At 55.2% G+C, this 27,913-nt stretch overlaps 10 protein-coding genes across 10 annotated transcripts; 3 read left to right on the top strand and 7 right to left on the bottom strand.

Moving 5' to 3' along the window:
* Nucleotides 1–6: 6 nt before the first annotated feature.
* On the top strand, nucleotides 7–1,970 carry HMPREF1541_03716 (uncharacterized protein; the record flags this gene model as incomplete). Its single annotated transcript, XM_008718066.1, has 2 exons — nucleotides 7–254; nucleotides 302–1,970. 2 exons carry the CDS (start codon nucleotides 7–9, stop codon nucleotides 1,968–1,970), a joined length of 1,917 nt encoding a protein of 638 aa, XP_008716288.1.
* A 245-nt stretch (nucleotides 1,971–2,215) lies between these two features.
* Nucleotides 2,216–2,956, bottom strand: HMPREF1541_03715 (uncharacterized protein; the record flags this gene model as incomplete). The annotated part of the gene is made up of 1 exon (XM_008718065.1): nucleotides 2,216–2,956. The coding sequence occupies one exon, from the start codon at nucleotides 2,954–2,956 to the stop codon at nucleotides 2,216–2,218; it is 741 nt and encodes a 246-aa protein (XP_008716287.1).
* A 912-nt stretch (nucleotides 2,957–3,868) lies between these two features.
* On the bottom strand, nucleotides 3,869–5,196 carry HMPREF1541_03714 (uncharacterized protein; the record flags this gene model as incomplete). Its single annotated transcript, XM_008718064.1, has 2 exons — nucleotides 3,869–4,753; nucleotides 4,891–5,196. 2 exons carry the CDS (start codon nucleotides 5,194–5,196, stop codon nucleotides 3,869–3,871), a joined length of 1,191 nt encoding a protein of 396 aa, XP_008716286.1.
* Nucleotides 5,197–6,178: 982 nt separating this feature from the next.
* Nucleotides 6,179–7,228, bottom strand: HMPREF1541_03713 (uncharacterized protein; the record flags this gene model as incomplete). Its single annotated transcript, XM_008718063.1, has 5 exons — nucleotides 6,179–6,214; nucleotides 6,368–6,421; nucleotides 6,468–6,768; nucleotides 6,822–7,118; nucleotides 7,179–7,228. 5 exons carry the CDS (start codon nucleotides 7,226–7,228, stop codon nucleotides 6,179–6,181), a joined length of 738 nt encoding a protein of 245 aa, XP_008716285.1.
* Nucleotides 7,229–7,720: 492 nt separating this feature from the next.
* On the bottom strand, nucleotides 7,721–11,123 carry HMPREF1541_03712 (uncharacterized protein; the record flags this gene model as incomplete). The annotated part of the gene is made up of 2 exons (XM_008718062.1): nucleotides 7,721–10,937; nucleotides 10,987–11,123. The coding sequence occupies 2 exons, from the start codon at nucleotides 11,121–11,123 to the stop codon at nucleotides 7,721–7,723; spliced, it is 3,354 nt and encodes a 1,117-aa protein (XP_008716284.1).
* Nucleotides 11,124–11,443: 320 nt separating this feature from the next.
* HMPREF1541_03711 (uncharacterized protein) lies at nucleotides 11,444–13,633 on the bottom strand (the record flags this gene model as incomplete). The annotated part of the gene is made up of 1 exon (XM_008718061.1): nucleotides 11,444–13,633. The coding sequence occupies one exon, from the start codon at nucleotides 13,631–13,633 to the stop codon at nucleotides 11,444–11,446; it is 2,190 nt and encodes a 729-aa protein (XP_008716283.1).
* A 457-nt stretch (nucleotides 13,634–14,090) lies between these two features.
* Nucleotides 14,091–14,668, top strand: HMPREF1541_03710 (ribosomal protein L24; the record flags this gene model as incomplete). The annotated part of the gene is made up of 3 exons (XM_008718060.1): nucleotides 14,091–14,109; nucleotides 14,163–14,275; nucleotides 14,381–14,668. 3 exons carry the CDS (start codon nucleotides 14,091–14,093, stop codon nucleotides 14,666–14,668), a joined length of 420 nt encoding a protein of 139 aa, XP_008716282.1.
* Nucleotides 14,669–18,327: 3,659 nt separating this feature from the next.
* HMPREF1541_03709 (uncharacterized protein) lies at nucleotides 18,328–19,419 on the bottom strand (the record flags this gene model as incomplete). The annotated part of the gene is made up of 1 exon (XM_008718059.1): nucleotides 18,328–19,419. The coding sequence occupies one exon, from the start codon at nucleotides 19,417–19,419 to the stop codon at nucleotides 18,328–18,330; it is 1,092 nt and encodes a 363-aa protein (XP_008716281.1).
* Nucleotides 19,420–23,331: 3,912 nt separating this feature from the next.
* Nucleotides 23,332–25,758, top strand: HMPREF1541_03708 (uncharacterized protein; the record flags this gene model as incomplete). Its single annotated transcript, XM_008718058.1, has 1 exon — nucleotides 23,332–25,758. The coding sequence occupies one exon, from the start codon at nucleotides 23,332–23,334 to the stop codon at nucleotides 25,756–25,758; it is 2,427 nt and encodes an 808-aa protein (XP_008716280.1).
* Nucleotides 25,759–26,157: 399 nt separating this feature from the next.
* HMPREF1541_03707 (uncharacterized protein) lies at nucleotides 26,158–27,396 on the bottom strand (the record flags this gene model as incomplete). The annotated part of the gene is made up of 1 exon (XM_008718057.1): nucleotides 26,158–27,396. One exon carries the CDS (start codon nucleotides 27,394–27,396, stop codon nucleotides 26,158–26,160), a length of 1,239 nt encoding a protein of 412 aa, XP_008716279.1.
* Nucleotides 27,397–27,913: the final 517 nt, after the last annotated feature.

The following is a 27,913-nucleotide window of genomic DNA, read 5'->3' as shown; positions in this document are numbered from 1 at the left end:
GTCCCCATGGCCGCAAAAGGTCGAGCTGGCGGAGTTCTCCCTATCAATGCGGCAGCAACCAAGAAAGAGAAGTCAGGCCAGGGCCAAGCAAAGTCATCACCGCGCAGTCAAGCGCCGAGACTGAGACTCATCATTCGTCGACTTCCTCCCGGCCTGACCGAGGCCGAGTTCTGGACCGGTCTTGGAGAAGAATGGCAAGTTGGCAAGGGCAAGATCGACTGGGCAGCCTTCAAGGATGGCAAAATATCCAAAGAGTACGACCACTCATTTAAATTCCATCTCAATCATTAATCCTATCTAGTCCTGCAAAACCATCTCGGCCAGCCCGTAGCTATCTCAAAGTCAAGGACCAGTCATTGCTGGATGAGCTTGCCGCCAAGATCAAGCAGACCCCTTTCCAGGACGCGAAGAACACCACGCGAGACGCATGCCTCGTCGGTCCACCATCATTGGAATTTGCCCCATACAATAAGCTCCCCAGTGGACGTGTTCGCAACGATGGTCGACAGGGAACTATCGACCAGGACCAGGAATTCATAGACTTCTTACAAAGTTTGACGGAACCCATCACGAAGACTCCTGCCAACGGAACAGATGTCGACGGTCCTCACGACAAAGTCACCACCACGCCCCTTGTGCAGTATCTGAAGGAGAAAAAGGCCAACAAAGCCAAGGAAGCTGCCGAGAAGAAGAGTTCCAAAGCACGCCAACAAGACAGCAAGGAAGGTAAGCAAGGAAAGGCAGAGAAATCTGCGGTCGTTGTCAAGGGTACTCCGAACACCGAGAAAGCCCGGGTGGCAAAGGCCACGCAGGACGCTGTGAAGGCTATCAACAAGTCCGTCGCTTCCATGCAACCCAAACCAGCAGCCACATCTTCAAAGGGCGAGGAGAAAGCCGCGACGAAGTCCACACCTGCCGCTCCCCAAGCTCCCACAAAGCGAGAGCGAGGCAATGCCGCTGCTGCGGCAGCGCGGTTAGTTCAACGTGACCTAGGGCTGACTCCCAAGTCTCCCCGAGGGGCTCGCGCTGCATCTGCAGCATCCACACCAGCTACAGCTACTCCTAAGACTGAAAAGACATCTTCTGAGAAAGCCGTGGTCTCTACGACTGATTCAAGAGCTACACCGGCTCCGACACCTGGCACAACTCCGCCCACCGGGCCGCGCTCAACCCGCAACAACGCGCCAGCTGCAGCAAGCCCTGCTCCAGCTGCATCTGCGCCGAAGGCCACGCCCGCTCCTCGTGCCAAGCCAGCTCCGCAGCCCTCGCCTGGCGCTAAGTCCGCCTTCCTCAAGCATGCTAATCCTAGTCAAGGGGTCACAGAAGACCTGCTCCGCACCGCTTTCTCCGCGTTCGGCACCGTGAGCCGTTGCGAGATCGACAAGAAGAAGGGCTTGGGATATGTCGATTTCGAGGACACCGAGGCTCTGAAGAGCGCAATGGCAGCAAGCCCCGTGAAGATTGGCGAGAAGGGCGGGCAGGTGGTAGTACTTGAGAACAGGAATGTCGCGAAGGGCGCAAAAGCTACGACTCCAAAAGCCCAGGCGACCCCAGCATCCGCCGCGGCTGCGAAAGCCGATTCTACGCCGATTCCGAGCCCAAAGCCTGCCGCGGCCACGCCAGCCGCAGCAGGAGCTAGCCCAGCGGCAGTTGACACGCCCACGTCTACACCTGCAGCAACGTCGGCTAACGATACTGCGGCCAATCAGGCAGCAACGACATCGTCGGCGACTGCGGCTGCCAATCCTCCTACAGCGCCCCGTGGAAATGCCGCTCGAGGCGGTGCCAACGCCAGAAGTGGCCGTGGTGCATTCCCGCAATCTGGGCGCGGTGGTGCGCGTGGAAATTTCAGAGGTCGAGGTTATGGACGCGGCCGCGGCGGTGCAGCAGCAGCAGCAGGCGCAGCAGCCAATGCTGGTGGAAATAGCTCCCCAGCGCCGGCGGCTGGGGGTGGAGGAGATGCAAAGTGACACATCAGAGAAGGTCAGGAGGCATATTATGATGCGGGCCTCAGATAGCAGAACAATTTTCTTGAGCGAAGGGCCTAAGCTGGCTTGTGGAGCTCTGAGAAGGACATGGGATACAGAGGCGTCTCACTCAATAGAAAAGGTACCCACTGTAGGACCATGGCCTTCATGGCATCCGAACAAGGGCTTCTTGACTCTAGACCAACCCGCTCGTGAACCAATCATTCTACGATAAACCCCCGACTACCTCAGTGACCTCCAGCCGCCTTCCGCTCCCTAGCCTCCCTCCCCTTCTCTCCCCTAACCTCCACCTTCGCCAGCCCCTTCCTCGCCCTCTCCTCGGCCACCACCTCATCAAACCTCGCAAACGCGCCAAACCCTTCAAAGAAATTATCCAGCACCCACGCCCACCACAGCGCAGAGAACGGCTCGACACCATACCTCCGCAGCCTCGACACCATCATGTGCCGCACCTCCAGCACATGAATCCCCAGCGTCAAGGGCCACACCAGCGGCGCCACGCGCCACGCCGTCTCCGCCAGCCACGGCAGCCGACCCCCCAAGCCCCACGCCCACGCCAGCCAGCTGCCGGAGTCGGGATGCAGGCTGGCGCGGAAGGGGAAGGTGAGCAGCACGGCGGAGGCGCCGACGAGAAAGGCCCACTGGTGCAGGCGGTTCGGGGGCGTGTAGCGCGAGACCTGGACGTCGGCGACGTCGAGCGCGGCGAGGCAGTCGTTGTGCATGGCGACGAGGCGGTCGCGGGCCTGGCCCAAGGAGGAGAGTGGGGGGTCCAAGGGGACGAGGAGGCGGCCGAAGGACGAGGTCATGATGAGGTGGGAGGTGGTGATGTCCTCTAGTGTGGCGGTGCGGGCGGTGGCGAGCGGGAGGCGGTTGTAGTGTCGGGCGTAGAGTTGGAGGGAGAAGGCGTGGTCGGCGTTCATGTGCGTGATGATGCGGGCTTTCATCGGGTCTGAGGTTGTTGTGGCCATGGTGGAGAGAAGTGTGGTTTTAGGGGGGAGCGGTACGATGTTGAATCCTGACAGCTCTCGATCGCTGGGAGGGATGAAGCCAGACGACTGTTCCGGCGAGTTTTCCGCCTGTTGGTCTTGATGCGATGGTCGTGAACAGAGGAAGTAGATGGAGCAAGACTGTGGCTTGGAAAAGTGTTTGCGACCACATGAGATACACTACTGAAGCTCTTATCCAAAACGGCTAGACGCCTTCCTGATATGGCAGTGGAGGTTACAAGGGTAAGAAGTTTCTCCGTGCAAGGAGTCACCGCCATCCCAACACAGATGAGATGTTACATTTCACAATAAACCATACCTCAAAGGTTACTTACACGTGGACCAACAACCGAGATTACATTCGCTCTCAAGTCTGCCAATGACACGCCGAAGCTGTCGAATCCAGAAACCTGAGGTCGAACGACAGGGGTTTGGAATCCTGCTGCAGGAACCACCTATCGTCTTACACTCGCGGCTGATGCCACCTCAATGCTTTGGGACCTACTAGTCCTCGGCAACTGCTCGCTTCACGTATCCGGTTGCAGGCTTCTGGTATGCTTCCATCCACAAGGTCTGCTGTCGACGTATATATCCCAGTACAGAAGAGAGCCTACTCGCTTCGAGACAAGGACTATGTCACCCACCGGATCATCGGAACACATTCTCAAAATACAGTGATGAATAGTTTTGTCGATATCAGGTAAGAATCTGAGAGCGAAAGGTACGTAACATCGGTCTTAATATTGTCCGCCTAAGTCTCACCCCACACACGACGGAAGTACACGCAATTCCATCAAGCATAGATGTGCGGTCCTCAACCAACACCATTCAATCGAAGCCTTACATCCAGACCTTTCCTAAGTAAATGATGACCACATACCGATAGGCGTACTCTCAAGCCCAATCCCTTCCCTTGCTCACCGCCTCCACCGCGCCATTGCCATGGATATTCCCATTAGTGCCATTCTCATTGCCCCTATACCTCACCTCGTTATACTGGTCGTCAGGCTTCTCATTTCCTACGGCTGCCATGGCGCCTGCCACCTCCTGATCCTTGGTCAGCGTCCTAACGAGCTGCCTGACACCCGCGTCCCCACCCTCATAGTGCCTCTCGCCCTTATGCACCGCCACCAGACTGTCCCTGATAACCGCTTCATAATATCCTGTTGCAAAGATAGTGGCCGGTACGTTCACCAAGATACTGATCCAACTGTAACCGTTGTTGACGCTGAAAGCCTCTCCACCAAAGAAAATTGCTGCGACGATGCGCGTGCCCAGATCTCTGGCGAGGTTGGTGCTGATCGAGTTACCCGCGAAGCCCCAGACCATGACGGCGTAGGCCAGACCGATAGCCCAAGGCGCGGCGGTGGCGGTCATGAAGGGATTCGCTGGATCCAAACACGCCCATAGCACAATCCCAATAAAGCTGTCGACAAAAAACTCCTGGAAGAACAGGAATCCCTGATTCGTCTGGTTCGGATTAGGGTACGTGCAGAGAATACTAGCCACGCCGCCGTTGAAGTGCACGGTGCCGTGGGCGGCAAGGTCATTGGCTTTGGCGGCCTGTATCTCCGGCCAGTAGCATCCCATGAGAATGAGGCCGGCCATGAAGGCGCCGAAAATCTGCGCGAAGATGTAGTGTGGGACTTTGCGCCAGGGAAAGCCTTGCCAGATGGCGAAGCACAGGGTTATGGCGGGGTTGAAGTGGCCACCGGATACCTGAGCGCAGGTGATGATGGCGAATGCGATGCCTATCGCGAAAGCCCAGCCGATTTGGAACTGTCAAAGTCCGGTGTCAGTGATTAGTTTCCAAGACTGTGGAGGACCGAGACAGATGCACAACCTAGGGCTTCGTCCTCTAGGCTGCTCGCTAGTGCGCTGCCGTGAGACTTTGCAAGGACTGAGAATCAACTTACAAGGCTACCAAAGATGGGAACACCGATGCCCGGGGTACCGCCTTCGCCTATCGCCACAGGATTGGTGGTGGCGAGCGTGAAAGAGGCAACGGACGCGATGCCCGGAAACACGTAGAAGAATACACCAGTGGCTTCACCAACCATCTCACGCAATATCCGTGGTCGGGCGTGCTCGAAGCGGAGCTTGCGTTCTGAGACAGGCTTTGGTGGGACGACATGTCGAGTGAGGTGCTTCTGGAGGGCGTCGGTGGCACCTAGCTCGATGTCGTGGGTGTGCTGGCGACGGAGGTCGTCGTTCGATGCCATAGTAGAAGTGTTGACCGGAGTCCGATTGGAAACTGTTGGATCAGATGGAAGGCTGTTTTCCGTGGTACAGGTGAATCACGAGGAAAGAACGTGGACAGATTCCAGGAGCGACGCAGCACCGTGGACGGACTGAGCACTTATGTTGTATGTGCCCGGAGAGATTTTGCACAAGACCACCTCATCAGCTTTCCCCAGTACGACCTTGGAGACCCCGACCTTGGTGGGGTTAGTGTATCACGGAATCATCAAGAGTCGCTGCCATTAGTGATGGTGTCCCGCTCGCCGACGGAAGATGCACCGTACAGCACCGTGGTCGATGGCTCCAGTGACTGCAAGAGGCTAAAATCGAGACCTCATGGTTGTGTGAAAAGCTAAATCCGGCAGGAGGCATGCGTGTTCTCCTGAGAATCCGTGGTGTGGCGTCACCAAGCTTTGATTCAAGCATGCGCAAGCTTCAGCCGTCGCTTAAAGCATTGGTGACGACGAGTTGACCCCTGTACGCAAGCATTAGTACCCCGGAGAGTGCACAGGACCTGGCATACGTTGGAGAAGACCCGGTGAATGGACGGAATTCGTCCGATACCGAGGTAAAACGGAAGGGCATTGAGCGCTGAACGGGGCGGCAAGGAGATCGGCCGTCATTCGACTTTGCGGACTCAATGACGAAGTTGAACGAGAAGCCGGGGTTGGAACACAGCTCGTGGAGACCTGCGGCTCAGCCATGTCACACACTTGGAGACCCCGCGGGATACTTCGGCACGGGGTTAGTGCGCACTTCGGCTCATGAACCTACCGAGACGGATGCGCGCGGACGGGATCTGAACGAAATCTCTTACAAATCGACTCGCATATGAGTATCGCAAGGAGGAAGAAGAACCGTGGGAATGGGGAGATGCACCCCGGTAAACAGCGGCGACTGATTGGATAAGGAGTAAAGCCGACGACGGAGTGTGCCACCCCATCTGGCTGCATATCTCGATTTTCACCATTTCTCGACATATGGCCGAATATCGATCTCCTGCAGAGATGTCAGCACTATAGCTCACGAGCATCGCGGAAGGAGTAGACGCCGAGGTCGAGGCAGTGTCCGATGACCCCCGGACTGAGCATCTTTAACGGCCCAGACACCTGGAAAGCTGATCCAGCAAAGCCGACTCGTGGAAGAACTTACGTTTGTGAAGCACGTCCTCGGCTGAGTGTGAATCCACCAATATGTATCCGCAATCTGGTAGACGTAAGCCACCATTCCCACTTGCAGTAGGGTTACATACAGCTTCGGGCTTGATCTTTGCATCCTCATGGTCGAACTGATAGTGCTTAGTCCTTTCGATATCAATCACGCCATCAATGATAGCATGGTTGACGTGAATGCCCGCCGGTCCGAATTCTCTCGCCAAAGATTGCGCCAAAGCTCGCATGGCAAACTTGCCAGTTGCAAAGGCAGCGCAGCGAGCGCTGCCCTTCATGGCGGCCGTGGCGGAAGTGAAGATCAATGTAGGCGGGTGGTTCGAGGCCGCTACGGCATCTTGCAAGAGCGGCAGGGCGGCCTGGGAGAAGAGGAATGCGCCACGACTGCACAAGCGTCAGCATTCGTTTCTTTGTACTCTGAAGTCCTCGCATCATACCCATTGGCCTCCCAGCCCGATTCGAAATCTTCCAGACTCAACTCCATGAAGCCCTTCCTGACGAACTTGCCGCCGACGTTGAAGATGGCAGCGGCCAGTTTGCCTTGACCCAGATGCTCTTGCAGCACCTTGAAAGCATTCTTGACGCTGTTCTCGTCCGCAACGTCGGTACTGATGCCAATGGCCTGGCCGCCGCCGTTGTTGATCTCATTGACCACCGGCTCGTAGTTCTCGGCCTTGCGTGCAAGGAGTGCTACGGAGTAGGATTGGGCAAACTTGCGGGCCACCGAGGCGCCGCTGTAGATGCGTTAGTCTCCGAGGCACCGCAACCATTGAGGGGGCGGGGGGGTGACGAACGTGCCAGGCCCAACACCTGCAACGACCGCCCACGCACGAGGAGCAGCCATGCTGTCAGGGGTTATTTCGAATTTGGAGGCTTCGCTGGTCAATCTATCACGGGCACTCAAAGCAGCTGAAGCAGTCATGCACAGTCAACGGAGAATGGGGGGCGGGTGCGGGCAACGGAAACAGCAAGTCAGTCTCTGAGTGATATCAGATGAAGAGAAAGCACGACCCACGTCTCGGTTGAGGCCTGTGCATTAATATGGACAGAAGCTGCTGCAGGTCTTGGAGATGTCGTGATCGAGCTTTGAAATACAGATTCTAGTCTGCGCTCATCTGCGAAGTCTCGTGTTAAGTAATCGCGTCTCCAAGGCGCGCCGTGCCCAATAACGCGGCGTAGAGGCTTAGCTGAGCGGCAAAGGCGTCCGGAGAGGTCGCCGGTGGTCGCCTTGTCGCCTAGCAGCCCGGATTACTATACACAGTGCTACCGTGTAGAGCGTATCGGAAAAAGAACTAGGTGCAGCAGGATGATTTGTTCATTGAGTATGTCGACATCTTCACTGCCGTCTCTCCCCCTCGTCATCCTCAGTATCAGTCGGCACCTCGCTACCCGCAACACTGGCCCCGCTGACAGACACGTCGCTCTGTGCTGGCTCGCCTCGCTTGTCCTTGCCCTTCTCCTTGCTCTTACGCATGAAATTCCAGTTGATACTACTCCTGTTCTTGTCTTTGCCTTCTTTCGGCGTCGATGGTCCTTTCGCACTTCCATTATCGCCATCGTTCACAAGTGAATCTCGGCTCTCAATACTGCGCCCGAGCTGATCACTCGAGCCGTTAGCACCGAGCTCGTCATCCCCAATCTCAGGCATCGTGTCCTTGGAGCTTTTGCTACCCAAAAAGGATTTCTCTTTCCAGCTGCCAAACTTCATGCTACTGTACGTCTTGTTGCTGGCGGTGCGAGAGATGCGTGACATCAAAGTAGGCTTCTCTATTTTGCCCTCGCTAGGCACACCAGGGACAGACGCTGTGGATGTGGTTCGATCCAGGCTTTCCTTGGATTCCATGGTCGAGAGGGTTGGCGCAAGTGAAGGAGCATCTCTCGACTTCCGCGAATCTGGAGGCGAAGTTGACTCGGCAACATCGTTTTCTCTCTTGTCCTCCTTATCTTGCTCCTTCGGGTCCCGGATCTTAACTTTCTCGCCCTTGGACTTCTTGAACAGCGACGTAAAGTTCGGTGCCGCCGGGTTGAGCTTCGGTGTCAGTACTTCCTTTCTCTGACTGCTAGCCGGTCGTGTTCCAATGGGTGCTTGAAGAGGCCTAGGATCTCGCTTCGGCTCAACAATCTCTTCGTCGGGGCCCATCATGCTCAGATTTGTAGTCGAACCATATCCGCCTACCGATGGTCGCCGTGAATGACTTCGAGAAAAGGAATGCATAGAGCCCCAGTCCGGCGCAAGCGGGCTGTTTCGCATGGCGCTCCGATCCATGTTCCATACATGCAGCGCGTTCTCGGCTCCAGGTCGTGGCATCTTGTCAAAAGAATAAATAGACGAAGGCCGAGGCGATTCACCTCTGGTCCCAGGATCAAACGAGTTCGTCCGCGGTGTGAAATTTGGCACATCCGCAGACTTCCCTAAGCCCATGAGACTAGGGAATGCTCTACGGCTCGCCGCAGCAAAGCGGGACTCAGAATCCTTTTCTCTGCCAAGAAAGTTGCCAGGAAACGCCCAGTTACCGCCATAGCTGAGGCGTCTCCTGGGTTGCGATGAGGGATCGAGGTCGTCAAAATTCCGAGGGAAAGACTGGCTTTGAGTGGGCTTGAGACTCCCCAGCATAGGCGGGTCATCTTCAAGCGTCTTGCCGCGCTGCCGATTGATGTTGAAAAGGTTGTACATGAACTTGCGCGAGTTGCTGGGCGACTCCCCGTCTCCGCCTTTCTCTTTTCCAGAATGAGTTGACTTATGCTCCGTCTCGGGAGCTGCTGCAAATCCTTCCCCGCGCGGGCTGGCAAACGACTGACGGGAAGAGGAGCCAGCTGACGGCGATTCCACTGGCTCCGCATTGTCTCGCACAAGTGGTGAGCCAATGTTCGGGAACGGGCTTGGTCGAGACTTGCCCGCATCAGCCACAGTCGGCTTCGTCGGCATCGGCGCATCTTTATCATCCTCGTCTTCGCCTGATTCATCGCCCAGAAGATCAGCTGGGAGCAACGCATCGGCATGCGGGCTCATCGGTACAGAGTTCAGGGCCTCGCCTTCTTCGCCCGGCGTGGTGGCAGCTTCAGTCGGAAGCATCAGAGTCATGCCGTTCTGAGGGTTGAAGTAGCTCGGGCCGAACGTGGTCGGAGAGGCCTGCACTGGTCCAAATCTACCTTCTTGTTGGAAAGCTTCGGCAACAAATGGACCGCGAGGTGAAGATACGCTGCTACCATGTGACCCCGTATGTCGAGGCCGACGCATTGACCTCTGTCGCTGCGGTTCGAGATTGAGTGGTACAGGTGGCGCGGCAAAAGAAATGGCTCTGTTTTGGCGCATAGATTCGTAGTATTGGAGCCGATCTCGAGTACTGCTTAGGTACATGGTTGCTTGCTGCAAGTCGTTGTACAGGCGATTATGCGTACTCAACAGTTCCTGAAAGCGACCCCGCCACTTGGCTTCCCGTTCCTGTTCTTGTCGGTTCGTCTCGCGGGTTTCGTCGGTATCGTCCTCCACATCGAGTTCCTTGCGCTCCTCCTCCAGGGCTTTGATGGCTTGTGTTTTCTCCTTGGCCTCCTCTTCCAGAACGGCAACCTCTTTGCGCTCTTCCTCAACTTTCTGCTCCACCTCACGGATGTTCGCCTCGTTCCGGCGTTTGATGGCGGCCTTCTGAGTCTCGATACCGGCAATTTCCTCTGCCATGGTAGAAATCTGCTCTTCCCACTTGGCGACATCGTCCTTCTTCTTACGACGCTCATTCTCACGAGCTTTGAGCTCTCTTTCCTTCTTGGTCTTGTCGTTGAGAAGTGCACGATTCTGACTCTCCGCTTTATGCACCTGCTTCCGGAGATCGCTGCTTTCCTCATCCCGTTTCTTCAGGTCCTGTCGCAGTTTCTCCTTCTTGGCCTCAAGTTCTCGCAACTGGCCATCATATTCGCTCTTCTCGTCCTGCACTTGCTTCTCGACAGCCTCAATCTCCTCTCGCACCGAGGCGAAACGGGACGAAAGCTCTGCGAGATCCTCGTTCTCATTTTCGTCCTTCGCATCCGCTTTCTCAGCTGTTGTACCAGCAGGAGAAGACCTTCGTCCGGTAGTACCACGCCTGCCGTGCGGCTGCCCTCCGGAGTGCTCGCGAGCCATTGCGGGTGCAGATGGCGCAGAAAGCAGGGAAGGCGCGCGCGCCGCAATAGCTCGAATCGTCGGAACGGTCTCGCTGGCGCCATCTTCGGACGGAGGGGTAGAAGAGGATGGCAGACGGACGTGGAGAGGGGCGCTTGGGGTTTGAAAACGACCTGCGCTGACGCTGAAAACTCGGATGTCATAAGTTCTGCCAGGCAGTAGATGCGAAATGACAGCCGCAGTCTCACTCCTCTTGCAGCGATCCACGACCTTGCCGTTGATCTCGATCTGATACTCTTGTATGGCGGTCGACGTCTCTGAAGGCTTCCATCCTATCTGCACCTCGGTCGCAGAGATCTCCTCCAATGTAACGAGGGGCTGAGGAGGAATGTCCAGTCCGAGCTTGTCGACGAGCAAATCATTGGGCGTAGTGAGAACCGAGTATGTACGCCATAGGAGCCTTTCAACCGTCAGAACTTTCTCACTATGCCCTGTAATGCCTTTCTTACCATGCGGACGCCCAGATGACAGCCAGTAGCAGAAACATGGCCATTCGACCTTTGACCTCGAGTCGCGGTGCTAGTAGATGAGCGTAGGCATAGTGCGCCCAGTCAAGGGAGTCCTTCTGCCATGCGATTGAGTCCATCCAGACGATACCGCAGACACACGGAAACAGTATCTATGGTAGGCGAAGGATCCGGGGTCTCGACCGTGCCGCAGCCCGTCATGTTGCAACCAATTGCAGGCTTGCCATTAGACACAGTTGGCAGCGGGAGGCTCGCATGCCTATTTGGGTAAGACATGTTGGAGCCTTTCCACCTTAGCACTCTATTGAAGCAACTCATGTTTCCTCAGTTGGTGCGAGACAGGCAGTAAACATTGAAGTGGGCTCTTGTGGACGGACTGCCGTTACTTTTACATCCATTGTGTTCCCATAACGCCATCAGTGCTCGGATCGACTTATGACTAGTTACTGTTGTTACGCCTGCTTGATGACCTCGGCCGGCTGTCCAGATAGTCTTCTGTGAAATCATCATCTACAATCCTTGAATTCGCAAGATCTTCTTCCAGGTCTTCCACTTCGATTGATTGCCGGATCGAGTCGCTCATAGCAGATTCGTCCACAGAGTCTCGGGAGAGGTAGCTAGCTCCCATTTCATTGATCTCTTCATCATCGACGTCTCTCTCGTCATCGTCACTGTCACTCTCGTCCTCCGAGTCCGTTGGCAGAAAAGAGTCCATCCCTGGTGGCGTATCCCTCCAGTAGGTAAAATCCGTGTACTCTTCTCCTCCTTCTTTCACGAGTGTTGACACAGGTGGGAAGTGGTGATCGACAACCTCACGCATGGTGACATAGCTGCTTCGGTATTTGCTCAGGCTGAGCATGTCGATAGCAACTTCAGAATTGGTGTTGATGGTAAAAATCCGGGTTGAGGGAATATGTACAGTTCGGTAACTGAGCGCATCTGTAAATCGATTACCAAATCCTGCATAAAAGGGATTCGTTCTTCCTGGAAACAAGCTCAGGATGTCCCGCAAGCAGGCCATCTTGAAGACCTCGGGCTTTCGAAGATAGACTTCTCGTCGCAGAGCAGCAATAGTCCGGTCAGGACTCATGATGACTGGGCCTTTCGGCAATTTCCAGCCTTCCTGATTTATGCCATTCAGGTAGCCCCTAGTCGTATCGGCTTGTCCCACAGCACGACTTGTCAGGTACAGAATATTGTACCCGTTAGCGACGATTTCAGTGTAGAGCTTGGCGACCCCAGAATGAGTCCAGTCGCGACCGACCATGTTGAGGAGATGGCCCAAAGCATCCGACTTCGTGATTGTGCCATCGATGTCCGAGATAACAATAGGGACTTCCGAAGACCAGTAATACATGAATGCTGGACACGTGGCTCGCCCTACTGTGAAAGTCATAGGATTTGCTCCTGGCTTCAGTTCGAGCTTCCTCAGCTGGTCGCTTGTCAATCGAAGCGTTTTCGCAAAATTTCGCCCCTCAGTAGACATACGTGGTGGCGGCAGGTCCTCGGATTTCGCTCGCTGATGCTGCTTGGGCGTACCTGGTGGGGACAGCTCACGGTCACTGTCGCTGTGATAACCAGGGTCAGAGGCCGAGTCACTGCTTAGCATGGCCGATACGCCCATGCTTTGACCAACAGTTCTGCTATTTGCAGCCTCTTTGGCCTCTTCGCTGCTGTATATCCAGAGGTTGCCGTGCTCATCAGTCCCGATGAGAGAGCCGATATCGTAATTTCCTTCGAGCTCCTCGGATAGGAGCTTCCTCGCAATGGCCTCCGCCCGCAGAGCCTCCTCCTCGGTAGACTTGTAGCCAGTCATGTCGAGCATGAGATCGCCGGACTCGGTCACCTTCGAGCGAATGTTGGATGTCGATAATTTCTTGGATAGCGTCATCGCTCGGTTGTAGGCATCCTGCGGCCTTAAGGCAGGCGGACTGGTCTTCGATCGCACTGTCCGCGATTCCTCACCACTAGAAAGGGCTCGTTGCCTGAATTCCAGGTCAATGTCCTCAAGTCTCTCCTTTGCAGAAAAGGGGAGGACTTCCTCTGAGACCGCCCGCTCCATGGAAGCTAGCATCTTAGGTCGGAGTCTTGCTTCTATTGCACCAGCGGAGACATCGGGAGCTGAACCGGCAAAGCCGCCATAGATTTCGTTCTCGACGCCGACGAGTTCGTCATTTCGTAGGATAGGAATTGCACTCTCGCTTGGTACGATCTCCGGCGTTTCACTCTCCTGTCCATTCTCCAAGTCCAGTGGTGTCGGCTCCGGAAATGGCATCGAACCCTCAGTGTCGGCGGTAACAGTCTGCGGACTAGTCTCAGGAGAGGACAAGGGTGACGTCTGCAGAGCTTCTGGGATGTCTCCCGCCGTCTCAAATACGAAGAATGCCTCCCCGCCATCACCCAGCTTCATGGCATAATCCTGCTTGGCGCCATTGACTTGGAACTCGACCCTCTTCTCCGAAGGTCGCAGCAACGAGAACTTGCCGAACCGGACATGGAAAGGGGAGCACGCCAGAGTGCCATCTGCTTGCTCGACGACAATGACGTCAATAGCACCCGAGAGCGTTGCAGGATTGATGGAGTTCCAGGTCTTTGAGACGCCGGAGCCAAGTGAGCGGACGTATTGCATGGTGGTTGGAAAATCAACTGAGAAACTTCAAAGAACGCCGAGCAAGGTGGAATTGCAATGTGGTTGAAAGGTTGGGGGGTCACCTGGTCATCATGAATTGTTGGGGTCGTAAGACAACCAAGAAGGCGGAAAGTCGCGGCAACGATGGGATGATTGACAAGGCACGAGAGTCGGTTGTATAGTGTACAATATGTGTAGATTGCTTTTACAATCAGCACAAGTAAAATGATCGAAGTTGGCATGTGAAGCCGTGAAGGGATTCCTCGGCTCCCAACATGCCAGTCGAAGAATGACGAGGCAACCCTGCGGCACATCACTTATCGGCCACCGTACAAAAGTCCAGGTCCACCGACAATCTTGGCGCACTAGCATCACCCACGGTAGCAATTTTGTGCACTTCGCAGAGGCACTTTCGTCCAGCACACCTCTCTCGACAAACCACATCGCCGCCGCCAAAATGACCAAGGTAGACCACGGTAAGTCCAAAATCCCAGCTGTGACCACTCACACCTTCTAACAAAGCACTCAGGACTCGCCTCCTCCCGGCGCAAGTCGCGCAAGGCGCACTTCAGCGCGGGCTCAACCCAGCGCCGCTCCATCATGAGCGCTCCCCTCTCTAAGGAGCTCCGCGAGAAGCACAATGTATGAAAAAAACCAAGAAACACAAGCACACACATACACACTCCCTACCCAAAACAATGTTGATCGGTTAGAACCTCACCCAGTTCTAACGTACCTTTTCCACAGGTCCGATCCATCCCCATCCGCAAGGACGACGAAGTCACCATCGTGCGCGGCTCCAACAAGGGCCGCGAGGGCAAGGTCACCGCCGTCTACCGCCTCAAGTACCTCATCCAAATCGAGCGTGTCACCCGCGAAAAGTCCAACGGCCAGAGCGTGCCCGTCGGCGTCGCCCCCTCCAAAGTCGTCATCACCAAGCTCAAGACCGACAAGGATCGCGAGAAGATCCTCGAGCGTGTCGGCAAGGGCCGTGAGTTCCACAAGGAGCGTCGTGAGAAGGCCGCGGAGAAATAAGATGGTAGTGCAGAAAAAGGCATGAGCGTGTGATGAAGATGATGCAGCACTTCCGGGGAAGAATTGTTCACAATGTCCCTTTTACTCAAAAGGACGACTGAAGCAAAGACGCTTTCGATGGTCAGGCGCAGAAGGCGCTCGTCGGAAGGAGTTCTTGCTGCGATGACCGGCATTTCGATCCAGACGCCAACAACCATCCATCATTGTGATGGGCTGACAGTCTCGAAAAACCTGAATGAAAAGAAAAATCATTCCACCTTGCATTCCGTCCACTACTTACCACATCTATCCTTCTCCCTCCAACCCACCATCGTAGCACACAAAACATGCACCGCCATAATATCTCCTTGGCTCACCAACCCTCCGTGGTCTTCCGAGGTAAACTAATCGGCGAAGAATGATACAATATTTTTTGCTTCGTGCAAAAAAAAAAGGCTTACCGGCAGACTGCCCCGAGACCCTCCACTAAGGGGTCGAGGAAACGGCTGTTTGAGGTGAGGTACATCTTAGCATTCACATCTGCAAAGTTTCCCTTTTATCCAAAATCCCGCCGAGTGTCCGTGTCCGTGTCCGTGTGTCCGGGAGACCTCAAATCTCCTGCGTAGAACAAATAGCGTGGTCTACTCAGATGAGGCTGTTTGATCAATGAAGCAAGTCCGACGGGCGACCTTCGCAACGAGTGCGCGAATATGCGCTGAAGGGCTAGCGAACGGAGTGCCAACGCGGAGGCATGTCTCCTAGACTTCTGGCCTCCAACACGCGCGAGTGAGTATCCTTCCCTGCACGATGCTCGAGCAAGAGACGTGCTTTCGCGACCATTGTTGCCAATCGAAACGCTGCCCCGAGGGGACATTTGACCATCGATTGTCAGCAGCAGCATCAGCTTGCACAGCATCGTCACAGTGTCAACGGACGCATGCATTATGTGTCGCCGAAACTGCAATCCACAACCCTTGCTATCGCCCCAACACCTTCGGCGGCAGCGTCGCGGTGGTCAAAAGCAACGTGACCACACTCACCGGAACGTACCTGGATACTTGCCAATCAATCGTATCGTGACTTGCCGTACCTCTTTAAAACGAGAAACCCCCTTGCCACGATGGAAAAAGCGGTGAGCACGAACGATGGGTACCATACATTCTGACACCTGCCAAACACCGTTCCCTGCGCCGGGCCAGGCCAGGGCCCGCTCGCCGTTGTATTGTGGCCATCTAGGGGTAAGGGGCGTACTCGATGATCAGGGGCTGCGGCGTGCAGCAAGGCAACTACGCTAGCGGCACTGAGGACAACGTCCGTAACCTGCGTGAACGTGTGCAAGCAGCCAGTGCCCGTAGATTTGTAGGCGCGCCGGCTGACCGGTGACAGAACTTCTGCCTCCAGTGTTCTTCAGGTGGTGGGATTCAGTCCGGGATGGGAGACGTCGTAAACTGGTTGATACTCATCCCTCGATCCTTCGGTAGAACTGGCGAGGCAAGCCCTTCGGCACACCTGGCCACTTCAGCTGCGTGGCGAGCGTGCCTCCTGAAACTCAAGCCTTAGGCGTGCAGCTGCTAGGCGGCGAGACCCTCCGGTTGAGCCATAGGAAAAGAGGGAAGCGGATGAGTCTCGAACCCAGGCAGTGAAATGTATGGAATAGGTGCATGTATGCAGCTGATGCCTTCCAGCTGGTGTTTCATGATAGGGTTGAGCCAGTAGGAATGCTTTAGAGGATTTCGTACCACCAATACCTACCGGTACGGTATGCAGCAGGGGTCGATAGGACAGCTGCGCAGCCGACTTCTAGGCGTTCTGCGCAGCGATCTCGCGCCTAGAATGCAAGCCACGCATGCCTAGAGCATCTGGCGGGTGAGGGGTTGCAGGAGTCCTGATTGGTGGTGACAGCTAGACCAATGCTTGTCGCGTAAAGCTGGTCATGATGAGGAATGCCTCCAGCTCCGAACCTAGCATTGCGAGTCGATTGGCCTTGGTACTTCGATCAATGTTGGTCAGTAGCGTCTTGACAGCAGTGGCCAGGGAAAAGGTGTGGTACGGGTAGCTTTCATCACATGCGGGGCTGCGAACGTGGGTGCTGGGAAGCCGCCGGTGACATCGTTTTGCAGCATTGGTATCGCTTAGCTTGTCTCTATCAACCGGCAAGTGGGTGCGGAGGGGAAAAGCCACGCTTCAAAAGCGGGCAGGCCTCGGTCCCAGTACGGAGCGCACGGCGGGGCCCGTGAACCTTGAACAGACATGAGAGCTGTATTGTCCTGTTCCTGTAAGAGCAGAAATACAGCGCAGATCAGTGGACAGCCTGAATGATGAAAACATCCATGCCAGCAGCCGGACTTGCAGCTGTCAAACATGTGCGGTTCGCAGTTGTAGAAGGCCTTGCCGCAACCTGCGCGTAATGGCGATAAGCGATTGGGAGGAATATCTCCTGAGGGTGTACTTGACGGTAGACGAGGCGGCCTCCGTCATCACATGAGCCGGAAAAGGAACCGTGTCTGTGTGGTAGCACTCCGTAGATAGCAACTGGCAGCGAGGGATATTCCTTACAGATGCTGACTCTAAGCGCACGTATCGCAGCGTTGCTTCTGTCGGAGTTCATGCACCAGTGTGGCATCGCGCCTGTCAGATGCGCGGGGCAGGGAAGATGCCAGTAGGTTTGATCGGACGATAACGTGCTTCTTTCCATATTTGGATCCGAAGTGCTGTTTGGTGTGTAACAAAGTTGTGATGATTCGATTGTGTTCACATTGGCTGTGCGATGCGATGGCTCAGAGTTGAGGTACACAAGGATAGGCTGCGGGCAACTCGTGGACAGGTACCATGGCAAACGGCAACTGTGCTGCAACTCCGCGACTGCTGGTGGGTGTGATGCCGATGCTCACTAAGCGCCGTTCAATGCTCAATCACAATGCTAGCTCTGAGCGTTTGTCGCGTTTGGCTCAAACTGAGGATGGTCGTGATCGTTTGGCGCACAGTTAGTCGACAGCTGCATCAAGACAATACAGACACGAGTTGTGGTAGAGAATAGGTAGGGATAAGGCAAATTTAGAACAGCACCTTGTTTTTGTTGATTGGTATTACAGAATTAAACACATCATCCAGCCGAGAGCTCCAGTTCATCACAAGTCTATCTTGTGCTATGCCTTGCCACGGTCCTCGCGAACCTCTCGTCCCTTCATCGAGTCCAATCAGGGTATATCAACGAAATGGTTGTACAGGGGTATCTCAAGCAAAAGCATTCCCAGGTCAAGACCGCAATCGCGTAGCCGTCGTGTCTTCCCGACATCAATGCCTTCGTAGTAGTGACCGACCGAATCGAAACTTTTGGTTGTAACCATCAAATAGCCAATCAAATTCCCCACCGACGCCTTGCTGGAAACGAAAGTACATGTTGCTGCGAAATAATTGATGAGTCGAAAAGTCGATGCCTAAGGGTAGTGTCGCAAGGCTGCTGGTATTCGCCTCCACGAATTCTGTACTAAACGATCGATCAAGAAGTAACTCCGAGCGTATGCAGTTGGTGCAGATTTCCAGCCACAACGCCCATCCAATCCAAGTGTAGTGTAAAGAAATCGGTCCTGGTGGCGATGCGATATTCGCCACCCACTTCCTGGTTTCGTGACTCACAATCTCGTTGCGCGTCACCTTCGTCGCCTACCTCTTCCAACATTCTAGGCAACAGATGGACGGCGAAGAATGTCTTCGCAGTTGGCATCGAAGCGATGGTTCCAGGTCCGGATGCTCTGCATGAGCTTCTCGGTGTGCCCGAGATAGCGGTCTCTTCCAAAGATGGAATCGACAAATTCGGTGCCAGCATTCTTGCCCATCTTCTTGTTGCCTTCGCGCTTAGCAGCCTTGAGCATGAAGTACTCGCATTCCTTGAGCAGATCCTTGAATTTCTCCCACAAGCGATCGGCGCTGGCGACAAAGTCCCGGATAAGCTCGCGTGACTCATGTGTACGGATCCGGGGGATGCACTCTTCGGCACGCTTCATCTTGCCGGCCAGTTTGATGAGCAGGAGCCACAGCTCTCCCGCCACATCGGCAAAGGGATGCGACGCTGTGTTCCGGTAGACGGTCCAGTCGTAGATCCACTTGCCAAGTGAGTTGGCATCAAAGACCGAACCCAGTAGGATGATGGGAAGTTCAGTCGGATCCCAGTTCTTGATGGAATACCCAGCAGGAATACCGGCACGAGCGGCATCTTTCTCCGTGGCGACAGGTGCTACGTAGCTGGGCTTTGACTTGTGAGTGGGCTTGGTAGTGGTCGAAGCGCGGCGGGTAGTCTTGCGACGAGGGGCTTCATGATACACCTGTTCCTGTGTGTAATAAACATAGTCATCAGCAGGAGCCTTCCCCGAGCGTTTTTGTTTTGTGCTTGGAGTTCGATAGATGACCCGCGGCTCGGCGTAACCAGGACCATCATCGCGAACATTGATGGGCTGGGCTTGCTGGCTTTTTGTGCGGTAGTGGTATCTTGTATTTGGAACATCGTAGCGGCGGCTGCCGTCCCTCTGCGTACTCACATAGACTTGCTTGCGCGGTGTGGCATAATCTTGCTCGTACCACGGTGGAGGAGAGCCGGCAGGAGAGTAGTAGCCACCTTGTTTGGGCGACGGATTGTAGCTAGCCCGGCGCGTGTGGCCGCGTTTTGGCGCGTTGTCGTACGCGGCATAATGGACATATTCACCCGAGCTGTAGGGCGAGTCCGGGTCGTAGAATTTGGTGTAGTGCGACGGCGGGACACCATAGTGGTAAGACATGACGGGCGGCTGCTTCTTGAGATCTTCCTCGATCCTCTCCTGCCTCACGTCCTTCCTCCCTGCCGGCTTCCTTCAGGTTCCCCTCGATCGCGGTATGTTTCGGACGAGGTGGTAGTAGATTTGTGTCGTGACGAGGTGTATGTCTGGTAAGTCGTGTTTGCGCTGTATCTCATATCGCGTTTTGGGATTGGAATGTGGATAATTGTAAAGAAACTGGGTCTGATGAACCCAGCTTGACGATTTAAATAGAGTCGGTGGTGATTTGGGGGGTCCTGCGTGACGCAAAGATGCGATCAAGGAACCAAAACGGCGGTGGCAGGAAACGTCCTCCCTTTATTGTGAAAAAGTGCAGGTGTCGAAAAATGTGTGGGAGATATGACTCCACAGTGCCTGGACGGTGACTCTTTTGGCGAACAAACAAGCGTCGCGGAAGAGAGTCGTTGAAGTTCCGTGCCACGATGCGCGGCTGAGCTTGACTCAGAATGTGCTAGACGCTACCAGAAGTCGGGAGAATGGCCCAATAGTAATTTCGGGAGGCGAGGGCAGAAACCCAGGGATTGAAATTGAGGTCGTTGTTGAGCTGGGAAGGGAGCGCGGATTAAGGGGCTGATATGGCCGTCAGCGCGCTGAAGAAAAGTGGGCGCCCTCTGTTGGTCTGCAAGTCTGCAACCTTGATGCACACGCCAGGCTTCTAGCGCAGTGGATCCGGCAGGGGGCAGCGATGGGCCGAAAAAAGCCACACGGACCTTCTCAAGCGCCTGCTCGTATCCGGTGCGGTATGGTACTAGTACGATACCAACTCCAGTGACCAAATGGAGGGGTTGGGGGAATCGCTCCTTAAGTACTCTTGGGCTACGACGGTCGAGGACAACTGAGTGGCGAAGGGTGTGCTGCCTGGTCTTGTCGCTCCCTATCTCCTTCCAGTGCATACTCCGCGCTTCGACAGCACAGCCTCGACAGAGTAGTAAGAAAGGCAAATTGATCGTCAAACGAATAAATGTAGACAGAGAACGTGTTGATTCTAAAGAATGCGCGCAAGGCAGCGAAGAGGCTAGAAGCCACCCGAGAAGCGCAAGGAAGGGCCCGGCGCTCGCCCACGGCTTCCCTCGGCTGCAGAGAAGCCGGCCCGCACGTGAGATCTCAGATGACAGTGCCCCCCACTGCCCCTAATGTGCTGGGCTTATGGCAACACTGGCCGCCTATTCCGCCCTGGTCCATTGACTGCCATGGGCATCCACGGGCGACCGCGTTGAACCTGAGGGTGGCGTTGCCGTCAGCGCTGATGAAGCCGCATTCTACTCCGTACCAAGCATCAAAATCTACGTCTTTGCTCATCATGATGTAAAACTGCATCAGCTCACTCGATGTCCAATCATTGAGATAATCAGGACTGGCGTCCAAGTAAAGGATTAGTCACACCCAGCCATCGCAGTTCAGGCGCGGCGAAGTAATCATCGCCTCGACTGGCTTCAGTATGCTGTCTCAGGCTTGCCCAACATCGCCTCTGCCATTGGTGCCCTCCAGCTCGGGAATGACAAGATATTCAGCTCCAACCAGCTACCCATGACTTTGTCGCAGGTCGCAAGGCATCTTATCCCTCCCAGTCTCTCATGACAGATCGCAGCATCGGCTCTGTGCCTATCCGGCTTCACGTCAACTGCTTCGAGGCATCACAGTGACAGGTCACGATCCTACTTCTGTATCACAGCGCTCGAGGTTTGGGCCGCTTCGGCAGCACCGTCGGGTTACGGGTAGACCGGTCAGTATTGCAAGCACAACTTCTTCGAGTCCTGTGTAACTCGATGGTGTCCAGCAGATCTCGAACATTGGACATTTACTATCTTTGGCGCATCAGAATATGGCAAAGATGCAAGTTGCAGCTGACTGGCGCAGTGCATGCATCCTCGCTCTGTCTCTACACAAGGGGCCCCAATTCGCACAGCCTTGTGACAGAGGCGCTATTCCTGGGCCTCAGCCTTTGTCTACCATCTTCACCCAGTGTTTACTTACCTCGTTTCGAGACAGTCTTGATTCTTACCTTACGTTCGTCGGCCACAAAATCGACCCAGTTGTGTCCGCGATTATAGCAGAATGACATACGGCCTCGTGGGCCCAAGCAACTCGGCTGCCGACGAGTCAGATGGTGCCACCTCATAAAGGCTTGGCAAGTTGGGCAGTGATTTTGCAAGGCCAACGAATCTTTTGCTTCACCTTCACCGACCGCCTCACTTTCCGTCAAATCGCTGGGTTCGAGAAGCCTTTTTGGGAGCCCACGGCTGCACAGACATCCCTCCCCCGAACCGCGTCCTTGGGCACGAAATTGGGAGGAATGACATCCCTATGGCCCGCTTCGTTGGCATTTGTACCGGGCCGACGCGCCCGTTGATGCAGATTTGCCAACCATTGAGTCAAGAACCCACCGTCGAGGCTGTGAACGCTTTGTGACTGGAAGACACGAAGCACAGATGCCTGCAAGGCTTTGGCAGACTTGACTCCTGGCGCTCATTGTGACGCGTACCTACCAAACGGAGTGGGTAACGGCCACCGTGAGTCACCATACTGTCAAACCTGGCGCTCCTTTATGACCAACATGTGTTTGGTTTTTCTTCTCGGCCTCGGGCAGAGAGATCAGCGGTGTGACACTATATCGATGGGTCTGTTTGGATAGAAGTACACGTGTCCCTCAGACTTGGACATGGAAACGACGAAGTTCCGCTCAGGAGTGACTGTAGAACAGGCACAGCACAATCAAGAAACGTAGAACTGATGCAAACGACAGGCCTTGCATCTCGAAGGATGGTCTGCCTGCAGGATTGTTGATCTAGCGTGGTGGGGCCTGTGCATTCTTGCATCTTTCTTAGACTCGGTTCACGAGCGTCACTGCGAGTTTGTCGAATGTGCCGCGTGCGGCCAGGACGAGCCGCTCGCGTAGGCTGGTGGAGTTTTGCATGGGCGGGAAGGGAGTTTCGTCGGTCGCCAAGAAGCTGGGCCAGCTATCGAGGAGGAACAACCCCGGCTTGCGAGTCTTGTCATCTCCGTCTATCACGGCCCACGGGTACGGAGTAAAAGCGGACAGTGCAGTGGGGACGACCGTTATCAGTGCCCATGCTCACCTGTGCTGATGGGACGTTGACTAATGCATCTTTGATGACACCGTTAGTACGGCGCTTCGATATCACCGGGTAATTTCGAAGTCGAAGCAACGTACCCGAGGTTCTGGAAGAACTCTGGAAGCTCTGATTGCATGCTTGGCTCTGCACAGCCTGCACTGTCGCGATTGCTGTGGTGCGTGGTTCCTGAGGGCAAAACGTTTATTCGCACTCTTGGTTGCCACCGGTCGAGGCTACCCCAAAATCAAATAGCCAGCGGCCTATCAGGCTCATTCGGCAGCCCGGGCGCCCATGGCTTCCACCATCTTGACCCGCACTTGGATGCAACCGTGCTCGCTCCGACGCCTCGGAGTTCGCCCATTGGTGACATGCGCTGCTGATCTCCATCACCTCTCCACCTCCATGATCTGGTGCATGCTTGTCCCGCGATATCCTGTCTTGCCCATCCTCAACTGGGCTCAAACCACCGGCCTGCGGGCAGGGTTTCTGCTGCACTCTCACCATATGCATCTCCGGAACCAAACCCTCTTTACACTTACACCGAGCTTTCTTCTTCCGCACGTCCTGCCACATGATGTTCATGCTCTGATATGAACGATAGTCCCCATTGATTCGTACCTCATTCCACCTTCAATATCTCAGATCTCCATCCCCACTTGTTTGGTGGCGATCTCATGCAAAGTCGCAGCGGACCGTACGTATATCGTACTCGACGAGCGGCACCGAGCCTACAGCCGTCTTCCATGGCTAACATTGGATCTTGAACGTCCTTCCTACCACGAATATCGGACCAAAACCGCCCATGTCGGCAGTAGCAACAGTGAGACCGGCACCCACGCCGCAGCCTGACGGACCTGCGCCTCGAAAGCGGCGGAAACGGGCTCCAGCCGCAGGAGCCGCCGCCGACTGCTTTACTTGCTCCTCACACGGCTTTCAGTGCGATCGGAGACGGCCATATTGCTCCAAATGTTTAGACAACGGTAAAGAATGCTCGGGTTACAAAACACAATTGACGTGGAACGTTGGCGTGGCAAGCCGAGGGAAGCTCCGTGGGCTGTCTCTACCAGTTGCCGGGACGAAAAAGGTGGCAGGAGCTGCTTCAGTGTCTCGACGAGGTCATCGCCAATCTGCAAGTATCAATTCCGCGGGCACCCTGGATGACACACACGTTCCTCCAATTTCAGTCCACAGTCCAGAGTCCTTGCAGAGCAACGAGAGTACTCGACAAGAAAATCACCGCAGTTCTCCACCTTTGACATCTCCTTTTCCTCAGACATGGGAAACGCCCAACTATACGCCGCACTCGGAGCCCATCTTCTCCCACGGCCTCACGATCGGAACCTTCTCCTTTCCAACATCTGTCCCACCTCTGGTCTCTCCGGTAGAGCACTCCTTTACGCCTCAGTTCCCACACCGAGGGCAGATGCCTGCTTATGATACACCGGCCTCAGAAGCGTCATCCTATTCGCGCCCTCCCCCACTGTCTATACCGATTCCTCCGCCACAACAGCACAGCTATATTCCCTTCACTCCACTCGATTCAGCCTTCGATCAGCTCTCGCCGTATCCCGGCCTGTTCTTCCCACGGCCAGACGAGTCATATGTTCGTAATGACACTTATATACCGCCAGATCCCTACCCTGCTCCCTCTCACCCCGTTCATCAAGCTCCGGCACACGATGGCGACACAGTCCTGGAAGATGATGCCGAGGATATAGCAAGAGATGACTCTGGTACCCAGATGTCGTTGTGGAATGATGCCGGGCAAGTCGCGACCTCACCCATGGGTCTTGGCCTCAGATTGCATAGCTTCTCGAGTGGGTTAAGCATTGGCAGCACCCCGCGGTTACAATACCTCATCAACTATTACTCTGAGGTCATCTCGCCAGTCATCGTTGCTTTCGACGGACCAGATAATCCATATCGGACCCATATTCTTCGCTTAGCCGCGAACAGCGATGCTCTTCAACACGCCATTGCCGCTCTTGCCGCTTCAAACCTCCGTCAGAGACGCGAGACTGGTGTCCTCTCGACATGCAAGACCGATCCTGCCCGGCGATCATCAATAGCGCATCTCACCTTGAGCGAAGCTTGGCACTATGACTCGCTTTCACCACAAGATCAAGCGCGTGAGGAAACGTATTTCAAGAATTTCGCCGTTCAGTCGCTGAATCGCCAGCTCGCCGATCCCGTTGAGCGCAAGAAGGACTCTGTTTTGGCAGTTCTGTTGGTCCTTTGTCTCTTCCACATGTGTGACACTGGTGTCGCCAAGTTCAGGACGCAATTTGCCGGTGTTCGCAAGCTCCTGGCCCTGCGCTGGCAGAATGACGAGCCAATGTCGCCTCAGATGAAGTTCTTCACTTCAATGTTTACATGGTTTGATGCCATCACTGCATCAGTTAACGACCGAGAAAGCCAGTTCCTCAGCCATCATCTCGATACCTCTGCATTGGGGGATTATTCGTGGTCTCTTGAGAATCTGGCTGGTTGTGATGGGAGCCTGTTCAAAGTGATCGCGAAGCTCGGTCGCTTGAACGTTTTATCGCAGGGCAAACCCGTGGAGGAGAACCATACACTTGTCTCGCGGCCAGTACTGCCAACGCCACCTGCTCAGTTGGCCCATGGCAGTCCTCCGGACTCAGACTATAGCAGATTTGACGGCAATGGCTGGACCACCTTTTCAGACGAGGAACTGTTTGCAAAACATACCAAAGAAGGGCCGCTTGAACAATTTTGGCGGGAATGGAGAGAAGTGCGGCATGCGTTACAAGTCTGGACCTTGCCTTCGCCATCGCACACAAGCACGCTTACAGCAGGTCAGCGTGACGATCTTGCCAGTATCAGTGAGTGCTTCCGCTACTCGGCGCTAGTCTACACAGAGCGATTGGCCAATCCGACGGCCCCGTGTACAAGTCCAGGGATCCAACGTTGGGTACAGCAAAGCTTGCATTACATCCGCCTGGTTAAGAGTGATGTTTATCTCCTCTGGCCGCTCTTCGTTACCGGCGCAGAATGCCTGAGGCAGGACGAGCGCGAGGTCATCCGATCCAGATGCAAGGACATTCAAAAAGACAGTGGCTTCATCAACAATGCGAGCTGTCTCGGACTTCTAGAGGCCGTCTGGTTGCAAATGGACCAACAGGGTGCCGAGGGCGAAGTCGGGCAAGGCTTCAGATTCACTGATATCATGAAACGCGCGGACGGCCAGGGCGAATATATCGTGGTTTGAGGCTGACTCCTATCTCATGGTTCGGACTTGGTTCTCATACGATGTGGTCCTACAGTACAGCCCAGAAATGAAGTAATGAGGATGCGAAACATGATGTCAAAAGTCTGCGCGGGCTACACTTGTCCCGTGAGCACGCGTTAACGAAGAAATATATAGTTATATGGATGTACATATAACGGATGACGATTTGGCATGGAGGTCAAACAGTGCATACCATGTTTTGCTGGTCTTCAATATTTCCACTCTCTATAACTTCACCTCTCTATAACGGCTTGAACGCTCATCAGGTGTGGTATATTGCTCGCCTCAACAGAGACCGACTTCATCAGTCCTCTGACGGGGAAGGGCAGAAGACGACCCTTTTCAGTATTCTTATACCGAACATGACCCCCCCGGCCTCTATTCTATCCGCTCTTTTTTTCTTCGTCCTCCGCTCCTCTCTCTCCGTTGTTGTTGCTGCTTCGCCACCACCTCCGGCGTGTCCGTCTCACTAGACGTCCACGTCGATTTCCCCCCATTATTGGCACCAGATATTGAAGTTGAAGCCGATAGTGTCGCCGCCACAGCACCAGCAGCAACATTCTTCGAGCGGCGGCCCTCCTTCTCTCTTTCTTTGTTTCCCTCCTCGCGCACTCCCCTTCGCTGCCTCCGAAGCTCTCTCCGCGCGCGGCGCTCCTCCCTCGTCTCCTCCCTCTCCTGCCCGTCCTCTCCGATAAGGATCCTCCGTTTCCGCCGCTCGCTCTTGCGTTTCTTGCAAGTGTTTTTGAGCGCGTCTGCGGATCCGGCTGCATTGGAGTCCTCGCCCTCCTCTTCCTCAATCTCCTCGGCGGGCGCGGAGAACCCAGTCGCCTTCTGATTCTTCTTCGGGTTGTGTTCGCCGTTTTGGACCCGCTTACTGTCCTTCAGCCCCAACCACTCGCCCGCGACGCGGAACTGCTCGCTCTCACGCAGCTTGCGGCGCTGCTCTTTCTTCTTGGCGTCCTTGTCGCGCACGCTCATGAAGGCGGCGATCTGGGAGAATTCAGCTTGCGCGTCGCCGTCGTTGTTCTTTGACCTTTTGCGCTTCTTGGTTGCGACATCGTCGTCCTCCAGCTGTTCAGCTGTAGTACCATTTTGCCGCTGCGCATCGTCCAGCACGTCGCTCTTCCTCTTCTTTCCCTTCCTGTCCGAACCCTCTTGCTCGCCGTCGGGAATCGTCCCGCCCACAGTCTCTCCCCGCACGAAGAACCCATAGAGCCCACCAAACCGCCCTCCTGCGACGTTCACCCGCCGCTGTAGATCCTCCGCATTGCCCTCCCGCGGCGTACTCGTCCCAGACCCCTCGCGTGACGTCGACGTACTCGTCCCCGCCAGCGCGGCCTCGAAACCCTTGAGCCACCATTCATTTCCCTTGGCCGGCTCGTGCGCTCGGCGGCCCAGCCCCAGATTCCCCTCCTTCTTGGACACGAGGAGCGGCTTGATGAGGCCGTTGCCGCCAGCAGCGAAGTACGACGAGTGTGCGGATTTGGAGGTCGCGGAGGAGGGGTCGTATGCGAGGCCTCGGTGGCCTTTCTGCTTGTAGGCGTTGGGGTTCAGTGGGTGGCCGGGACCCGCCCAGCCGAGGGATTGGAGGTGAAGGGAGGGGTTGAGACCTGGCATCGCGCTTTGGGCGAAAGGACAGGCACGCGATGCGGCGGACTGTCGGTTTATGCAAGAGACCGAGGTGTAGGGACGGCGCTTAGGATGTGTGTAGAACAGTTGGTATCATGGTCTCGTGTTGGAGTCGGACCCTGCCCGGATGCGCGAGACCTCGTGGTTGGGATATAGGTGGTTTGTGGGACTGATCTTAGATTTTGATTTCCGACTGAACCCAGATGTCGGTATCAGTGAGGCTAGGAGTAGCGGGAGTGGGCTTATAAGGGAAAGCTGCGTGGTAAACAGTCGAGGCCAGGCCCCAGAATATTTTTCGACGGTCGACATCCGTACACGGAGATATCAGCACATAATCTCCGGCAGGAGCCAGGCAGTGAATGAAAGCCACTTTCATGTCGCTCAACGAGCGTTGTCAGGGCCCTCATGGCAGAACCGGTAGGGCGCTGCATCGCAGTGAGCTATCGCAGTATCTCGGCAAAAGAAAATGGGCTACTGATGGTTACGAATGAATCCCTTGATGATG

Source organism: Cyphellophora europaea, assembly GCF_000365145.1.
Source record: "Cyphellophora europaea CBS 101466 unplaced genomic scaffold supercont1.3, whole genome shotgun sequence".
NCBI classification, from domain to species: Eukaryota; Fungi; Ascomycota; class Eurotiomycetes; order Chaetothyriales; family Cyphellophoraceae; genus Cyphellophora; species Cyphellophora europaea.
The sequence above is the reverse complement of the archived record's forward strand: the minus strand, read 5'-3'. Positions and strand labels throughout refer to the sequence as shown.